Genomic DNA, 18523 nt, shown 5'->3' with positions numbered 1-18523 from the left:
TTAGACCTACTTTTTTTAAAGAGTGGATTCATAGCTGTAGTTCAACTGAATGGATTTCAAATCAAGATTGTAGATAAAGTCTGTCTCACGGTTTTACTATCAGAAACAGAAAAATAAGGAAACAGCTTGACTCGAGCAGTTTTCTCAGAGACATGCCTCTTGGGAATGGGGGAACAAATTTCACAGTTCAAAATAACCCTTATATTTACTTACACTGGGCCTTAGTGCAGCAGAGTTCATCCACTGTTGAGGATGAGCGTTTTTAGCTCCTCTCCCTCTAAGACCGCCCTGCCCCTCGCAAACAGAAGGTTTGAACTGCAGGTAGGTGGGCTTCTGCGTTTAGAGCCGCACCTTTGTTACTGAGATGACCATATAAAGCCACATTAAGGATATTGCTTCTCATTATACAACATCATACAGAGCCAAGAGTTTAAAAAACTGTCCAAAGGAATTACGTGACCTCAGTATTTGAACCTTTGGCCATTATTAACATGAGCATCCACCACCGTAAAGGTAAACATATGATAGAATATAAAGAAAAGCATAATAGGTCTACTTTAATGTTTTGGGAGCTGAACTGTTTATTTAACATACAGCACATTTCTCACGAGGCACAGGTCTTCCTTCAATGCTGAGATTCGGAGAGTGAGTTTCCCTTCCTGTGTTTACCCCAACTGTGCCTCACATGGAACTACAGACAGCAGCTCTGTCTGCCTGAAGGCTGGTCAGTACTACGCACCGTGCGCTGGACCAGGCAGCCGCTTTAACAGCACACCTGCAGAAAAGCTGACTTGTCCCTTTTTTTTTTGTAATGTTTCAGGCAAGACTGCCCGCTAATGATGTAATGTTTTATTTATGTTTCTCCTGGCCTGATATATACTGATTACCTTCAGGTGATTCTAAAAAAAAAAAGAGCAATGTTGTACAGGGGAGTGCTTCAGTTGCAGTCACACTCAACCACTGTAGATAGGAGCTGACCTCCTACAGCTAATGATATACATTTATAAGACAGTTATATACTGCTAGTGGTCAGCCTGCTAACTACTTTAAATTCAGTGGCTATTTGGCCCATCAAATATTCTGTGGTATTGTGGAGCGACATGTGAAGGACATTTATATCATGTTCTGATATAATCTGTCTCATTAACTGATCCAGGGCTTTTTGTGTCCATTTAACTCACTCTTTTAGTTTTAGTAGTTTTCTCTGAGGAGTGACGTTCGCTTGGTTTAATCATGTAACAGCTGGTCAGCAAATGCAGCAAATAAATATGATAATTACATTCCAGGCTGCTGCTTTCTTACTCCCTGATTTCCACAACACGAGGCAGACTTGTTTCCCTGGATGACTGTCGCAGGCGGGGGAGCTTAAAGAGCTACGCAGGGTTATGAGACAAGTTATAAAGACGCACAGCCAGAGCGCAGATGTGTGTGTGCGTGAGCTTTAAAGGAGTGTACGAAGATTTCTTGGATTGTTTTCCATTAAAATTGAACATGTGTTTGTAGTGTGGTGATTGGGGCCTCTTAGGAAGGCGGGACGGCGTCTTGCAAAGCAGACGTGCTGTCATCAGCAAATAGTTAGCTGGGAGGAACAATGGGGCTAGGTCTCTGTCTTGCCTGTCAGTCACTCCTGCATGCAATCATTCGGGAATGTCTTTCTTCTTCAGACGGAGGAGAAAGAGGTGGAAACAGCTACGATGAAACAGGCCTGTTAGCTGGACTCACTTTCGTTGGCGTTTGCTTTCCCTCCTCGCTGTCTCGCAGGGCACCTAAAGTCTTTGTATTCTCACTGCTTTACAGTGAAGTGACTGAAATGTTTTCTTGTCACTTACGAGCTGGTTCAATTTAAGTGAAAAACACACCTCACTGTTACACCTATTTCTGTCTTTATGATTTTTTTTGTTTTGTTCAGTCATAACTGTAAGGTATTTTATAAAGAAAGTGCTGTTTTCAACCCTGCCCCCTGTTTTTCCCCTCTTGAAAAGAGTATGCCTGATTTTTATTTTATTTTTTTTAAACAAATGTGCTAAATGAAAAACATGCCAGCAATGACAAAAGGAATTGAAGGGCTTTGGAGATGATGATTCTAATGGATTGGCCAATTTGGTGCCAGTGCTCAATTCCCTTGCCTAATTCTAACACACAATAAATTCCCTCTTTTGTGAAATGAAATATCGTACTGTTAACACCTATTATTTGGACATAAGAACTTTACCCTAACTTGTTTGGCATCCATCCATCCATCCATCCATCCATCCATCCATCCATCCATTTCCACTTTTTTCCTTTATTCCATTTCTATTTAAACATCTGATCTGAACATAAATTCATGCCGTAATGGAGCCGAGCATCCTCAGCATTAATGAAGTTTACAGTGTCTTCTTTCCTCCTGTCTCTGATATTATCTATCAGCACTGGGCTCACAGTCATCAGTAACATGAAACATAATATTCAGCAATTCAGGAAATGCACCAACTTAAGTGAATGGATCACTGTGACAGCAACCCCCCCCCCAACCCTGAGCTAGTCTGCGTAGATTGGCTGCAGCAGATGCTGTTCAGTTGTAATCACCGTGGTGATGATGTCATGCTTTAAGATGATTATCGATTCAGTTCAGTTTGGGTCTGTCCTCCTGCTCGGGCCAAAGGACAGGATGGAAGAAAAGAGCCTTTCTAGGTAGTTTACTGTGAGCTGCTAACAGGGAAGGAAAACTGCTGACATCACAGTAATGTCACATAAAGTTGGCTCGTGAAGTGGCTCCAGGCTGGGAGACGAGGCTTATTGTGTGTGGATTCAGCTCTGATCCTGGGCTGATGAAATATTACAACACAGTGGAATTCCCCCTCTCGCTGTGAACACATTTTTGGGTTAAAACAATTTTTCGAGCGGCTGCTTCAAACAAAGTGTTCTTACGAACTTTAGCACGGTGCTCAGCCATGGGGGAGCGCATCAGAGTGCAAATGTGCGAAAGTGATTGATGGGTCATGTGAGAATGAGTTGGAGCAGTGTGTTTGTTGTCTTCAGCTGGTTTATTACCCTGCTGGCCTGTCAGACCACTCTGTGCTGATTGAAAGGGTCTGCTGGACCATGATGCTGATTGATGGTGTGCTTTGTGTACAAACGAGGGACACCTTGTGTTGATGGGAGCTGAGATGCCTGTTCCAGTGTGCATGCGAGGCTTGGGCTTTTCACACTAATGTACAAGCTGATTAGTGTTATGAGAGAGGTCAACCAGAGGTTTAGAGGTAACAGTCTGTGAGAGCAAAGTATTGACAGCTGAATGGCCAGAACATAAAAATTGGCTGTGTAATATTGTGCCACAGAAAACAGCGCTGACCCATTGAATCCCTGTCTGGCACCGGGTCACATGGCGACAGGTTCTTTGGTTCCAGCGGGTTGTGGGATGGAGCCTGTGTTGATAGGACATCCTGCGCTCTTTGCTGTGTTCTTTGAGCTGTTCCAGGGCTAATTTTACAGTTTGATAGGGCACATTTTCCTGCAGTGAGTGGTACTTGTCCACTGTAATGAGATCGTCTCATGCTATGGCTGATTGATGTATACTCACAAGAACTTATGCAGTATGTGGGGTAGTGAAAATGTATTTGCTAATTAAACTTAATAAAGAAAAGCAACATATTAAACATATTTACAGCGGTTAGTGGCATGTCTATTTCTTTGCATTGCTTTCTGGAGCACCCAGTGTGCATGCTACCTTTTCAGCATACACGCTAAAAACCTACTTAAAACCACAATCTGTTTTGATTGATCCACATAACAGCGTAATTTGCTCTGTTGCAACGCAAACCTGCTTTATATGATCAGAGTTCAGCTCACTGAGGTCACATTGACAGCATTGTCGCCTGAATATAAATGTTTCCGTGTGTACTTTCCAGAGAACCTCTAACACTGAAGCTGTTACTTGATACTAATGCAGAACACATAGCTGCCATCTGACTGCGCTGATGCAGCATATGTACCAAAACCTTTAGTCACAAAATGAACAGATTGCTGTAAATCTCGTCCATTTGGCTCATCCTCCGTCGTGAATGAAAACATTTATTTTTACTGCCAGAGAGCCCAGCTGAGTTGGTCAGAGTGCTCTGTGACTATTGACCTCATCATGTGTGATTTCTTTTTTTTTTTTTTAATGTATCATTTTCTCTTTACTGATAGAACTCACTGTTTCTCTTAACTGGAGCAGCCTGGGCTTGAATGTAACCATTATCTCAGTACACGCAGCACACATTTCGCAGTTCACTTTAGAAAATTATGAATTAAACATACGCAGACAATTGATTTTTTTTTTTTTTTTTTTTGGCACCACTCGGCTGTAAAATGCTGTTACATGGATTGGCTTCAGCACCTCACCTTTGCTTGACCTCTCATCCTCCACACCAAAACCGATTCAACCTCAAATGATCAATAAGCAGATGAAAGGTACAGGCACGTCGCTTTGAGATTGCTCACTAGATTAAATGAATTCAGCTATCGGTTTGGCAGTTTTCATGAAATTCAGAGATTTACAGGGTTTGTCAGACTGTGAAATTGCCCATCATATTGCCTCAAGCACTAATCCCTCACTATGTTTGATATATTTCATGCCTGAAAATCATTAACTCCACCTTATGTTGAACAGGGGATCAATGAGATCCTCCTGGAAACCTTCTGTGCTCTCGCAGATGCTCAGATACCAGCAGAAATGCTTTGAGTGCTCTTCTGGCTTTCATTGTTAGCACTTGGAGTAGACTTAATGTACAAAGGCAAGCCCCAGGTGAGATTAGCTCGACTAAGAAAGCACCGTCTGTGTTAAAAGTCTTTGTGTAGTCGGATTGGTTTGGCGGCATGTACAGAGATGATGCTCAGTGTAGAAAAACTGTATTTTTCTCAGTCTTTTTCCATTTGAAGTGCAGTCAGGACTACAGCTGGAGAGTCAGTCTAAGCTAGACAGAGCTAATGGGATAATGGCATATGTAACAGATGAGTCATTTAACGGTAGCTGAAGGAACTAAAACCACAGGACTGTAAGTCCCACTTATATGCAGAAGCTTCTTTTAATTTGCACAGTTCCTCTGGTTAAAGACATCACATTTTATTTTTAGCACATGTTACTGTTACCAGACCTTTCTGTCTGGAAGCTTAGTTGTATAAACACATATGTTCTGGGGAGAAAAAAAGGAGTTATATTTAGTCATTTGAATTATTAGCACTTTGCACATGCCTGTGTTTTCGCAGCATGAAAAATACCTAAACTATGTGTGGGAGAAATGTGACAGTGCTGCTGTTTCACAGTTCAGGGCTAGGTGAGTGTGACCCGAAGGCATTTTTCAGCTAAAATGAGCTGACTTTTACTTGTGACTAAATATTTGTCAAAGGCAGTAGTATGTTGTGTATCTTATGAGTCTGGCACTCCTGTTAGCAGTTTTGCACATATTAAAACAGGCTGAAAAAACTAATAAGATGTTAATAAAGAGAGTAATGAATCAGGCAAATGCCCACCTGTGTCCATTAATAAGGCTAAATCATTCATCGCTAAAACGTGAATGAAGCTGATCAAGAGCTCTCCTGCTGATGTAATGTTCCTTTTGCTTTATGATGGATGTGGGAAATAAACTTCTCGCTGTGTCTCCAGCCTCAGTCTGCTGATCTACAGGCTGCGGCATGAATCACTAATTTGCTCATCTGCAAATTCTCAATTGCTACTTTGAAGTTGTATAAACTTTAATGTGGTGTGTGTAACCTGTTGTCTGTATTGAAGTAAAAAAGGAGAATATAGCTAGTTTTGCTTTAAGACAGACCTACCTTGTAAATGGGAGGTTATATCCCTCAGTTTTTCAGTCAAATCCACTCTTTGTTTGTTAGGTCCGGCCTAGGCGTGGGAGTCACCGGTTCCTACATACAAAGGTCTATTCCCCAACCAGTTGGCGAGTGGTTGCTAATAGGTGCTGTTAAACTGTTTACTAAAGCACTAGTCGCGCATTTTGAAAGTAAAAGTTGCGCCTTTTGAAATATAAGCACTGCCTGCTTGGCAAGTAGTTGAGGAGTGTTTGCAGACAAGTTGACAATCTGCAGGGCTCTCCAGGCAACCACAAGGAGGTTTTTGGTGCAGCACCTTCTTTGTGACTGATTTAACGTAGCGACAGGTGTGCCTGAGGCCCAAGATGGCAACAGCCAAAATTGTCACCTGGAGGCTCCAAGATAGAACTTCAGAAACCAGTTGGTGACTTCATGATGTCTATGTTCTTTTTTTATATACAGTTTATAGAAGTAACAGGGATGGTACGTTAAAAGAAATATTGTAAATATTGTATCTCATTAAACCAACCAATTAAAATGCAGTTAAAATATAAATGGATAATGTAATCTTAGTTTTTAATCATTATTTCCATTTTAAAATCACCCACAGCCCATTAATTTTTTTCCCCTCTTCCATCAGTGTAACTATATCCCCTAACAGACTGACAGGGTCCCCGCTCTTCACCCTTTATAGGTGGCCTCTGTGAGCCCATATAGACAGGCGTGAAAGAGGACATTGTCAATGTTCTTGTCTTTTCTCTCAGCTGTGTTATATTCTGCCTGTCCCCGAACCAGTGACACTTAATTTATCTGTCACTTTCCCTTCAAAGTCTCTCCCTCTGTTCCTTTTGTGTTTGTGTGGGTGAGTTATGCCCTGAGGGAAAACTAAGTGCTGAGCAGTTATTCAGCCTCTCAGAGCCTGGATATTAAAGCAGCACCGATTTATGGATCTAATAAGTTTTGTCATTACATCTTGTGCCACAGCAGAGAGGAAAGTGTGTGTGTGTGTGTGTGTGTGTGTGTGTGTGTGTGTGTGTGTGTGTGTGTGTGTGTGTGTGTGTGTGTGTGTGCGCGTATGTTTATAATACCTTGTGGGGACAATTTTCCTGACATAAACTACGTTGTGGGGACCAATTGCTCCTTGTGGGGACTGGAGCCTTGTCCCCACAAGGGGAAACCCTGTTTTTGGGTCAGGGGTCAGAGTTAGGGCTAAGGTATGAATTGAGTTTAGGTTAGGGTTAGGGTTAGGTATGTGATGGTTAGGGTTAGGAAAAGGGTAAAGGTAAGGTTTAGGCTGTAGAAATGAATGGAAGTCAATGGAAATTCCCCACAAAGATAGCAAAACACACTTGTGTGTGTGTGTGTGTGTGTGTGTGTGTGTGTGTGTGTGTGTGTGTGTGTGTGTGTGTGTGTGTGTGTACAGTATATGTGAGCGCTGAATGGGAGTCATTGTGTATTTTTGTTTTCAGAGAGTCGAGGCGATCTGATGTGTCAGTAAGATGGGGAGCAGGGCAGAGGAAAGTGGCGCCGGCTTTGACCTGGTCGAGCAGACATACTTAATAAAGTCCCTAAAAATTAATTTCCTGAAATTCTTTTCATCCCGAAAGATTCCTTCACTCATTACCAGCACAGTGGAGCATTGTGTCAGCTTGACTTTGAGCATTTCTTCTGGTTACTGTGAAACTGTCCTTAATGTGTTGGAGGGAAGGTGTGTGTGACTTTGGATAGTCATAAGCTAATGTGTGTATATTCATCATGGGGAAGATGCCCTTCATTTAACGGACCTCAGTTACACCCGTGCCCTACAAGCTGTTACAGTGATAAACACGCACACACACCAAACACAGTAGCTAATGAGGAAGCTCAGGTCTATTCTTGGCTTTACCTTGAAAAATGCATTGCTTGGAGCCACAGTGATGTCGGGATAGAGACACACAAACTGTAGCCACCGCACACAGGCATGGATTGAGGATGTGGACCAAACTGAAGGAGCAGTTGAGAGCAGAAACACAATCCACTCCCTTAAAATGACCAGAGAGATTAGGAGACTCACTAAGAGTACGCATTTAACAAAGGTAGTATGTTATGTTACTGCAGAGAGCATGCCTGCTCAAAAATCCTCAAAATCTCCACACAAATGTATTGAGACATTCAATTACTTTTGCTTGGTTTCTACTATTAGACCAGTCAATAGGATTAAAAATCCTATTGAATCACCTAACCAGAAAATAACACTTCAGAAAGCACTATATAGGCTGGTGTGTCTGTATTCTCTACACACTGTTGCATTATATCACACTTTGTTTGCAAGATGCTTAACTTTGCGAGCAGTGGCATCAAAGTCAGACAGAATAAAAACCTCATGCAGGCTGAACATACACCACCCGTTTCATGTCATAAATCTGCACTAACTTGAGTGCTGACTTCTTAATGTGTTCTTCTGTGTGTCTGTGTGTGTGTCTGTGTGTCCAGGCTCTGGATGTGGATCGCAGCGTTCTGTACAAGATGAAGAAGTCTGTGAAGGCCATTTACACGTCTGGTCTGGGTGAGTCTAACACCAGGATTTTTATTTCATCACCGATTTTTAGAGAGAAGCTAGAATTGTTGGTGGTTAATCTCTGAATCACCATCTTCTTCTTTCGGTTAGTCTCTTTAGGGGTCGCCTCAGCAGATCACCTGCCTTTTCTCAAACAAATTTGCCAAATTGCATAAATGAAAGAACAATGTTGCATGACTCAAACATTGTGAATCATTTTAACATGCCAGCAGTAAAGCAAAAAGTTAATTTGCAGTAAGAGTGCATACTCATTTCTGACCTTTTCTGTCTCCTATTAAAGGATACTCATCTTTCTTGGAGTCCACTGAACAGAATGCTTCTAATTCTTTATTTTATAAGAAGGAGTGTAACTATTAAGGGTTGGTTAATTGCTGGACTACTAAGCAAGCATTTTTTTCCCATCAACAATCCATTACCCTTGAGCTTCTGTTTCATTAAAAGAAATAAATAAATGCATCCTCTGTTCCTCTGTCTTTGAGATAAAGATAGTAATGGCAGGGTTATTTTTTTTTAGCCCTGTGTGTATCATTACCATGCTCATTGTGGCTGGCTGTGCCAGTGTTGGGTGTTTTCAGTGCCTTTTGTTTGGCCTGCGTGACAGAACCCTGCTGAGAGAGAGAGGGAGGGAGAGAGACCTCTGAACAATGTGCTGAGCGTGTCTTTTTCAGAACAGTATGAGCTCTGTCCAGGCCAGAGGGACAGCTGTCTGATCCAGACCCCCAGAGGAACAGCTGGGGAGGGGCACAAGCTGTGTTTGTGTGTGTGGCTACTGAGGCATGGACGCGCATGTTCTCGCTTCACTGTTAAACATGCGTTTACATATATGCGTACTGCGTGTTTGTGTCCATACATTCAGCACCTGACAGCCTCATCGTGTCTGCATGCAGGCGATCGAGCAAATTTTTATTTATTTTTTTTTCACACTGCTGAGATTATTTGTTTGAATTGTTTTACTTAGATGCTGTATGTGTTTCTGACAGTTTAAATATGTTTAGAGTAGAAACATTGGTTTGTCTGTGGAAATACATCTGGGAATGCTCTTATTTATACTTATTTCAAGGGAAGCTTGCATTAATAGAGGTCACCTTTTTGTTATCAGCAATTATCAAGGAGAAGCAGCCCAGACACCCGTGTGTTTTGAATACAACCAAGATGATTTGGGTTTCATGCCTGTGTCATCATGTGCCTAGCACATCACACTTTTAATAAATGGACACACAAAAATGAAAATGATACAGTGTATTTTCCAAATTTTATAGGGTTATTGATGCATGTTTTTATAGTAACAGTACATCAGCTGATTGCTAAATGTGACGGGGTTGTTCAGATTATTACCTGGCAGTTCACTTCAGGTGGCCATAGCTTTTTTTTTTCTTTTTTTTTTTTTTGGGCTTGCATCTTCTGAACTCACACTTCATGTTGTTGTGAGGCAGCTGCAGACCAGTTTTGTTGTGTGCTCTCTGCTGCTCCCAGCAGTAAAGTGTATACAGACACAGTTGGCTGCTAACTGGGGAATATATTTCTGACATTCTGCAGTATGATTAAAGCCGGTGGTAACGATAGCCACATCACGGCACTGCCACATGCTGCCACTGAGGAATTCCATACTGTTGTATATGCATTGCCATGAAAAATACACCGTATTGCCAAAAGTATTCACTCATCCCAATAATCAAATTCAGGTATTCAAATCACTTCCATGGCCACAGGTGTATAAACCAAGCACCTAGGCATGCAGACTGCTTCTACAAACATGGGTCGCTCTCAGGAGCTCAGTGAATTCCAGCATTTTACCGTGATGGGATGTCACCAGTGCAACAAGTCCAGTCATGAAATTTACTAAATATTCCACAGTCTACTCTTAGTGGTATTATAACAAAGTGGAAGCAACTGGGATTGACAGCAACTCAGCCACGAAGTGGTAGGCCACGTCAAATGGCAGAGTGGGGTCAGCAGATGCTGGAGCACTTAGTAAACAGAGCTCAACAACTTTCTGCAGAGTAATTTGCTGCAGACCTCCAAACTTCATGTGGCCTTCAGATTATCTCAAGAACCTCGCGTTATGGAATGGGTTTCCATGGCTGAGCGGCTGCATCCGGGCCTTACACCTCCAAATGCAATGCAGAGCGTCGGTTATAGTGATGTAAAACACGCGGCCACTGGACTCTAGAGCAGTGGAGACATGTTCTTTAGAGTTACAAATCATGCTTCTCCATCTGCAATCTGATGGACTAGTCTGGGTTTGGCAGTTACCAGGAGAACGGTACTTGTCTGACTGCATTGTGCCAAGTGTAAAGTTTGGTGGAGGAAGGATTATTGGTGTGGGGTTGTTTTTCAGGAGTTGGGCTCAGCTCCTTAGTTCCAGTGAAAGGAATTAATGCTTCAGCATACCAAGGCATTTTGGACTATTTCATGCTCCCAACTTTGTGGAACAGTTTGGGGATGGCCTCTTCCTGTTCCAACATGACTGCACACCAGTGCACAAAGCAAAGTCCATAAAGACATGGATGACTTTGACTGGTCTGCACAGAGCCCTGACCTCAACCTGATAGAACACCTTTGGGATGAATAGTGATAGTGACTTACTGTGAGCCAGGCCTTCTCATCCAACAACAGTATCTGACCTCACAAATGCTCTTCTGGAAGAATGGTCGAAAATTCCCACAAACACTCCTAAACCTTGTGGAAAGCCTTCCCAGGAGAGTTGAAGCTGTTTAAAGCTGCAAAGGGTGGGCCAACATCATATTAAACCCTATGGATTAAGAATGGGATGTCATTCAAGTTCACATGCGCGTGAAGGCAGACGAGCAAATACTTCTGTCATTACAGTATAGAAGTAATCTGCTCCCTTAGCTCTCGCACCCCACAACAGAACGCTTGGCATGTTTTCTAGCGGCTGCATATTTTAGAGTCAAACAAATGGCTCGAGTGACTGCAAAGCAGCAGCTCCTTGTTTGTTTGACAGTGTACCAAACTAACCCCTAGACCAGCATAACGCAAATGCATTACATGGCATCATAAATAAAGAAACAATCCCGAGACGGTAGTTTAGGAGCAGTGTTTATGTGGGTGAGAATCATTTCTTTTAGTGTCAACTTTAGGCTTTCTAGTGTTTGCAAAACTTTTCCCTGCACAAATAAGCTATATACACTCAAAAAAGCATCTTACAGGCTCTGTAAAACCATACAGGTGAGATAAATTAGATTCCAGATGGTTAATGACAACATGCAGCTAGTATCTAAAGTCAATCGCTACCATGACGTTGATGAGTTTTTTTTTTAATGTTCTCCAGAGAGGGTGTTCTGGAAAAAGTGAGAGTAATGAGACATATGCCTCAGCACTTAAAAGTATACACCTGCTATGGCTGACTGTCTGTTCCAAAGCTCTGCAAAGATATTTTAGGCTAAGACATGAAGTTTTTTAACAATGAGGAGGAAGAGATGGCGAGGCAGAGGGAATTTTGAAAGCTTGGTGACAGTAATGAAGTAAAATCAACAATTTTCAGGAATTACCATCTCAGGGAAAACCCGAGAGGCTGAGTATGCAAGGTGAGTTTGTAATAGGGATAAATAAAAAGATGGGCTTGAGCGTGAAAGAAGTGAGAAAGAAGGGGTGCTTATAAATGAGCAGGAGAACCTCGTGTTGCTGCAGAGACCTGTCAAGGTGTCAGCTTGTGGGTTTTGATGAATAAACCAGCAGCAACATCTCAAACCTCAGAAGGAGCTGGAGCCGATCGAGCACAGCTGCTTGGACAGGCTTGTCAGAGCTGCTGAACAGATAATAACTGGAGGGGGATGTTGTACCTGTAGCTGGGCAGGGCATTTACTTGCTGAATATAATGCAGAACTCAGATCGTGCTGCAACAGAGAAACACTGAATTTAATCATGTTTCTGGTGGTCCACAGGGTCCACAAACATGGATTTCTCTCCAGGCTGCCAGCTAACAAAGAAAACGAGACTCTCCACAAACTTGTTACAAGATTACCCTGAATTAATGTCTGAGAATAAAGGCCCAAACAGAACCTAAAATGGAAGCTGGGGGAAAAAAGTGTAATGAAAAAAAAGGGTCCGGCTGATTGTGTTAGGGAGCCAACCAAGCACTGCTTGGTTGGCTCCCTAACTTAAGCGTAAGCGTTTGGAGGTGATGTATTTTTAAACTTGAGTCAAAGTCCAGTTTCCACTTTTCGTGTTAAGCTAATTGGCTTCTTACTCTTGCATCATCTTCTCACTTACTATATGATTTCCAGGCATTTGGAAAGAAAAACCCTTTCATTAAGAAAAATGCTCTTTCTCCTTTGATTGTCTCATGCCCTACGATTCCTTGTCTCTGTCTTCTGGGACTAATAGTCACGCTTCCTTCTCTCCGTGCTGTTGGTCATTTTGCTCGGTGTTGTTTTCACTAAGTCCTCAGAGAGATATGGAATTGATCTGAGGTCACCCGCGCATTGTGTTGTTGAGCGTCAGCCGACCCGGACTTACGAAGCTGTGTGTGGCGGAACGAGTGTGGGAGCGACGGAGAGAGGAAGCAGAGACCAGCCTGCTATCTGGTGATTAAACCCTGTGTGTGTGAGAGAGAAATGGAAGAAGCTGCAAAACAAGCCTTTGGGATGTAAGATAATCCTCAGCAGACGCCTGGAAAGCTGTACACGTGTGTGTTTGTAAGTTTAAGAGGAAAGATACAGTGAGGAATGCCTCAGGCGTGAGCAGGCTTCTGTCTTGCAGTAAATGCAACGTTATCATTTCCTGAAGTTGAGCAACAGGAATCCTTTTCTCTCCCTCTGACACACAATATGCTGACATTTAATTTCAAGCTGACTTTAAGGTTTTTTCTGAATTTAAAACTGTTTTTTGTTTCTCATGATGATTTTTAATAGACAGTAAAATCCACTCAAGGTTTTCTTCAAAAAAAAAGACAAAAGCATTCAGTTATGCAGAGGAAAGGCAAAATATTAGATACAAAGACTTGGCCTGGGGAATATCTAAAGTCAAAAATTACTATATAATACATTTAAAGTGGGCCATTTATCCCTTTTTTTTCCTGTCAAATTATCAGGTTTAACTGCTCATTAACACAGTTATCTAATCAGCCAAACCCATGGCAGCAACTCAGTGTGTTTAGGGATGAAGACATGGTCAAGACAACCCGAGGAAGTTCATATTCAGTATCAGAATGGAGAAGAAAGGTGATTTAAGTGACTTTTAATGGTGGATGGTGCCAGATGAGTATTTCAGAAACTGCTGATCTACTGGGAATTTCCCCACACAGCCATCTTGAATCTATACCGTGAAGACTCAAGGGAGTTATGAAGGCAAAAGTGGGTCCGACCTATTACTAGCACCTAATAAAGTGCACAGTGACTATAGTGCCACTATTACAATGATGGATGCACATAATAAAAAAATGACCAAAGCAAGTTCAGACTTCAGACTGCGAGAGAGTCAGGCAGTTTTTTTCTGCTGTTGCAGTAGTTAAATCTTTCTTTGTATGAGGGGCAGCAATCAGAAGAGGAGAGGAGCTTGTTTCAGAAATACCCGGATAAGGTAAATAAGGATTATTGTGAGTCACGCAGAGCTACTGTAGTATAGACCAAGACTAAAAATATGCATCTGAAAATGAGCATGGGGGCCCTCATTGAGGTACCTTTTTTTTTTTGAAAGGTAAGGGTTTAATTAAAACAGCTTGCATACCTGTACAACAGCCTTAATAAAATCTTGCATTAGGTCCAACAGTCCTTCACTAATTGCAGTTCTTTTAATATTTTTTCTACTTTATTATATTGTGAGCTACTCTCCTCAGAGACGTTTGCCTCCCAAGAGAACTCCTTGGTGACTAAATCCTTTTATATGAAGCTCCCGACTGCGACTCTTTACCTGTTACATTCCATTTAAATATATGGGATGTAACAGGCAAGTAAGCAGTGTAGCACCCCTGTAAACTACTAATTAAGACCACCATCCCCTCTCCTCAGAGCCAGAGTTGGCATCTTTTAGAGCTGCAACAATTCAAGGAAAAATCAGCTTATGTAATGCCAAAATCAATTAATCTTTTCAGCTCTAATCATATAAAAGCACAATACCCCATTTCCTGTGGTTGCATTTCTTTGAGAGGCCATGAACACCAGTGTGATTTATTTATTTATTTATTTGTTTACTCAGTATCTACAGGTAAACATGGAATTAGCAGCTCATGTTTGGAGTGTAAACTACAGAAAAATGTCGCCTCTGTCATTTTCTTCTTTTTTTTTTTTTTACTGCCACGTACGTCGCTCAGCATGTCACACGCCCTCTACAACGGGCTGCGTGCGCGTTGTGTTTAGGTCATGTTGCAACAAATACACATGTAATCACTAAGCAGCCCTGGAGGGGTTTGTGCTATTTGTCAGCTTTGAATAGGCGAGCCCGGGGCTCTCATGTGCCACTTCAAACACAACAACAGGCCACCGCCCTGTTGGCTCGAAGCCTGGCTGAGCTAAACAGCTGGAGCTGGTGGTGGTGGTGGTGGTGGGTGTTCGTGCAGTGGTTGGTTTCTGACACATGACAGTGATTGAAGTTTATTACATCTTCGTCTGGCACGTCTCACAGCAGGTCTTTTTGTTTTGTTTTTGTTAATGTACAAAGGGGCTAGCTCTTTAAAAAAACAAAACTATAATTTAATTCTTCAGTATCTTAATATTGAAGAATTGAGCACTTTATCAAAATGTGAGATCTGGCATTTTTAAGATTATTTTTTATTTCTGCAGTTGCCACAAAAAAAAAAAAAAAAAAAAATCTCATCACACCATCACACCATCACACCATGCTCCCCAACCTTCTCATTTTGCCGCTTCCCTTGTGAGTCTCACAGCAGCCTCCTTATCATCGACCTCTCTTATTGCATCAGGTGATATTTTGTGGCTTAAATTAGATTTGTCTCGTGAGCATGCCTGCAGGTAGTGACTCAGAATTTCAGCTCTTCCCTTTTAATAACCTGATGGATATGTCAGCGGCCAAAGCGTGAGCTTATCTATATACCTGGAACATCTGTGTGGTTGTTCTTTTGTCTGTCTTTGTGTGTGTGTGTGTGATTTACCTCTTAAAAGCTGAGTCATGATGTGGTTTCAGGTGTGTTTTAGCATTCATCCTCACATTTCCAAAACCCCCCTCCTTTCTTTTAAGTCTTTTTTTTTTTCTTTCAGTCATTCCTGCTTACACCCCTTCCATCACTGCCACCCCTCCTTTCCATCTCTGTTGCGTTTCTCTGCAAGTTGTTGTCATAGCAACAGTCCCCTGGCACTCCATCCCTCGCTCCGCCGCTGTCCCAGTGGCATTAGTTGTTATCAGCAGCCTAGTGTGGCGTGAAGTGTATTAAGTGGAGTCACCTAGGCCTGACCTTGTGGTACATTAAACCGATTTTAGACACACTCTCAGATTCTGGGGCAGCAAGCAGCATTGGATAGAGGAGGCATTTTTTTTTTTTGTATGCGTGTGTTTGTGTCCTCTAGTGACTAGATTGGCAACTGGATGAGAAGCTTGACACAATGATCTGCCACAGAAGTGCCAGAGTCCTTCCCGGTGGCCTGCTTGCGCCTTAGTAGCCTGACTAACTACTAATTAATTTGTATCATCTTTTAGATTTGTATCAGCTATGAAATATTTATATTCCCAGGGAGATTTTGCAGGTGCACTCATAGCTATAGCATAGCCATTGCAAGTCTGGCTGATTTATTATCAAACCGAAACTATGGGCCGATATTAGCCCTCTGTTGGTATCTGCATTTATAATGATAAATAAATTAAAATAAAATAAAATAAAATAAAGAAGAGACAGGAGAAACATTCTTCAACCATCTTATGAGTGTTGATGTTGCGCTAGAAGGCACTTTGCAACTTATCTGTTGGCAACACGTGCTTGGAGCACCACAAACTCAACAACCAGCTGATCTGAACAGAGCCATGCAGAGTGTAAATGAATAAATAAATAGCTATGGATAAAAAATGTTAGGAAATCTGTTTATGCTTCATGTGTCTGAAAGAAAACCAAATATCGTCCAATATATCGGAATATCGGGTTTATCAAACTATCTGTATCGGTGTTAAAATTCCGATATTGGTCGGGCTCTGTAATTCTTTATAGGCAGTCCCAGATTTTTTTATATCTCGTATTTTTTCATAAACTACTACAATTATAACTTGACTGATACCTGTTATCAATATGTAGGATTAACCTTCAGAATTTGGTGGTTTGTGTGAACATCGTGACCTGGGGTAAATTATTGTTTTGGTCCGCCCTCGCTGACCACCTTCCCTAATGACATGTGAGGGAAACCATGTAATGGAAGGATAATGGATTGTTTTACACTGAAAGACTATCACCATGCATTATTAATGCTTATTGATTGATTTTTAACTTATAAGGATCATAGATATTCTCAGTGCCTGTTAAAGCCAGTCTGTTTTGTGTGTGTGTGTGTGTGTGTTTTCCAGCCCACGTAGAAAATGAGGAGCAGTACACTCAGGCCCTGGAGAAGTTTGGAGAAAACTGTGTGTACAGAGACGATCCTGATCTGGGCTCAGCCTTTCTCAAGTTCTCAGTCTTCACCAAGGAGCTCACGGCACTCTTCAAAAACCTTGTGAGTTTACACTGTGCGCGTGTGTATGCGTGGGTTGGATGGGTAAAATCCTGTGGGAGAAAGAAAGATTTTCATGCTGTCCTTAATTGTGCCTATCCCCCTGAGTCACTGTGTGTGTTCTCTAACACACACTGAGCACATACCAAGTCTAGCTGGAACTTAAAGCCCTGAGGACGTAGCTCTAGTTTTTCCATCAAGACAGCCAGAGAGCCAGTGCAACACCAAATATCTGCTGGATCTAATTCAGCCTGATCTGTTAAGCCCAGGTCTTGTATGGAAGCCAAAGCTTTATTAAAAAATTTGACTCCATCTTGTGAGGTCTGTCGCTCCCCTTGGACACTGTAACAACTCACACTGAGAACGGGAGCTTTAGATTTTGTATTGGTGTTATTGCAACATCTTATATTAAAGAAATACGAGCTTCTGCCTGACCTGGATGTGAAGATGTAATCTCTAAAAGCTTAAGAAAGCCCTGGCTTCCTAGATTGCATGCGGAGCATTACAGGCAGAGGCTGACCTTTTATAGCAGCTTGGGAACAGGGGAGTTAAAGGCAGAATTTGTGTCTCTTTAACAAGTTTGAAATTTGATTAATAAATGAAAATGGAACTTTTAGATCTAAGAGACTTAGCTGCATGTAATTACCTCACTACAAAAATAACTATACAGTGGAGGAAATAATTATTTGATCCCCTGCTGATTTTGTAAGATTGCTCACTTACAAAGAAATGAAGTATTTTATTTTTATGGTAGTTTCATTTTAATGGAGACAGAATATCAACCAAAAATCCAGAAAAACACATTACATAAAAGTTATAAATTGATTTGCTTGTCATTGTGTGAAATATGTATTTGATCCCCTACAACAGCCAGAATTCTGGCTCCCACAGATTGACTCTGTGCCCACGAGGCACACAGATTACAATCAATCAAACAAGCAATCAGTTACAGATACTCCTGATCTCAAATCGTACCATTGGGTACGTGGGCCATCTGTTGACTCATCACTGAAGATGAGTCATGGATGGGTCTTCCAGCATGACAATGACCCAGAATATACCGCCAAGGCAGCAAAGGAGTGGCTAAAGAAGAAGCACATTGAGGTCATGGAGAGGCCTAGCCAGTCTCCAGACTTCAGTCCTACAGAAAATCTGTGGAGGGAGTTGAATCTTTGAGTTGCCAAGGAGCAGCCAAGAAACCTAAAGGATTTAGAAAGTTTCTATAAATTGGAGTGGGCCAAAATCCTCCTGAGATGTGTGCAAGCCTGGTGACCAACTATAAGAAACATCTTGCCGCTTTGCTTGCCAACAAGGGTTTCTCCACCAATGCTAAGTCATGTTTTGCTTGGGGATCAAATATTTATTTCTCTCAATGTCATGACAGTCAATTTATAACTTTTATGAAATGTGTTTTTTCTGGATTTCTGGTTGATATTCTGTCTCTCTCCATTAAAATGAATTAGAGACTCAGAAATTAGAGACTGTTCATTTCTTTAGAAGTGAGCAAACTTACAAATTCAGCAGGCGATCAAATAATTATTTCCCCCACTGTACCACAGAGTTTCAAGGT

At 41.7% G+C, this 18523-nt stretch overlaps 1 protein-coding gene across 4 annotated transcripts in view; it reads left to right on the top strand.

Moving 5' to 3' along the window:
* Positions 1–18523, top strand: part of asap2a (ArfGAP with SH3 domain, ankyrin repeat and PH domain 2a) — a 61018-nt gene that overhangs the window by 9570 nt on the left and 32925 nt on the right. For 3 of the 4 annotated variants that reach the window (XM_030718586.1, XM_030718585.1, XM_030718584.1), the window contains exons 2-3: positions 8263–8335; positions 16811–16956. In XM_030718586.1, coding sequence (XP_030574446.1) covers positions 8263–8335; positions 16811–16956 — 219 coding nt within the window. Of the gene's footprint in view, positions 1–8262; positions 8336–12858; positions 12957–16810; positions 16957–18523 lie in introns of those variants that run through there. The other variant, XM_030718588.1, reaches the window with a different exon arrangement.

The sequence above is a fragment of the Archocentrus centrarchus genome, chromosome 22 (assembly GCF_007364275.1).
Source record: "Archocentrus centrarchus isolate MPI-CPG fArcCen1 chromosome 22, fArcCen1, whole genome shotgun sequence".
Lineage (NCBI taxonomy): Eukaryota > Metazoa > Chordata > Actinopteri > Cichliformes > Cichlidae > Archocentrus > Archocentrus centrarchus.
The sequence above is the reverse complement of the archived record's forward strand: the minus strand, read 5'-3'. Positions and strand labels throughout refer to the sequence as shown.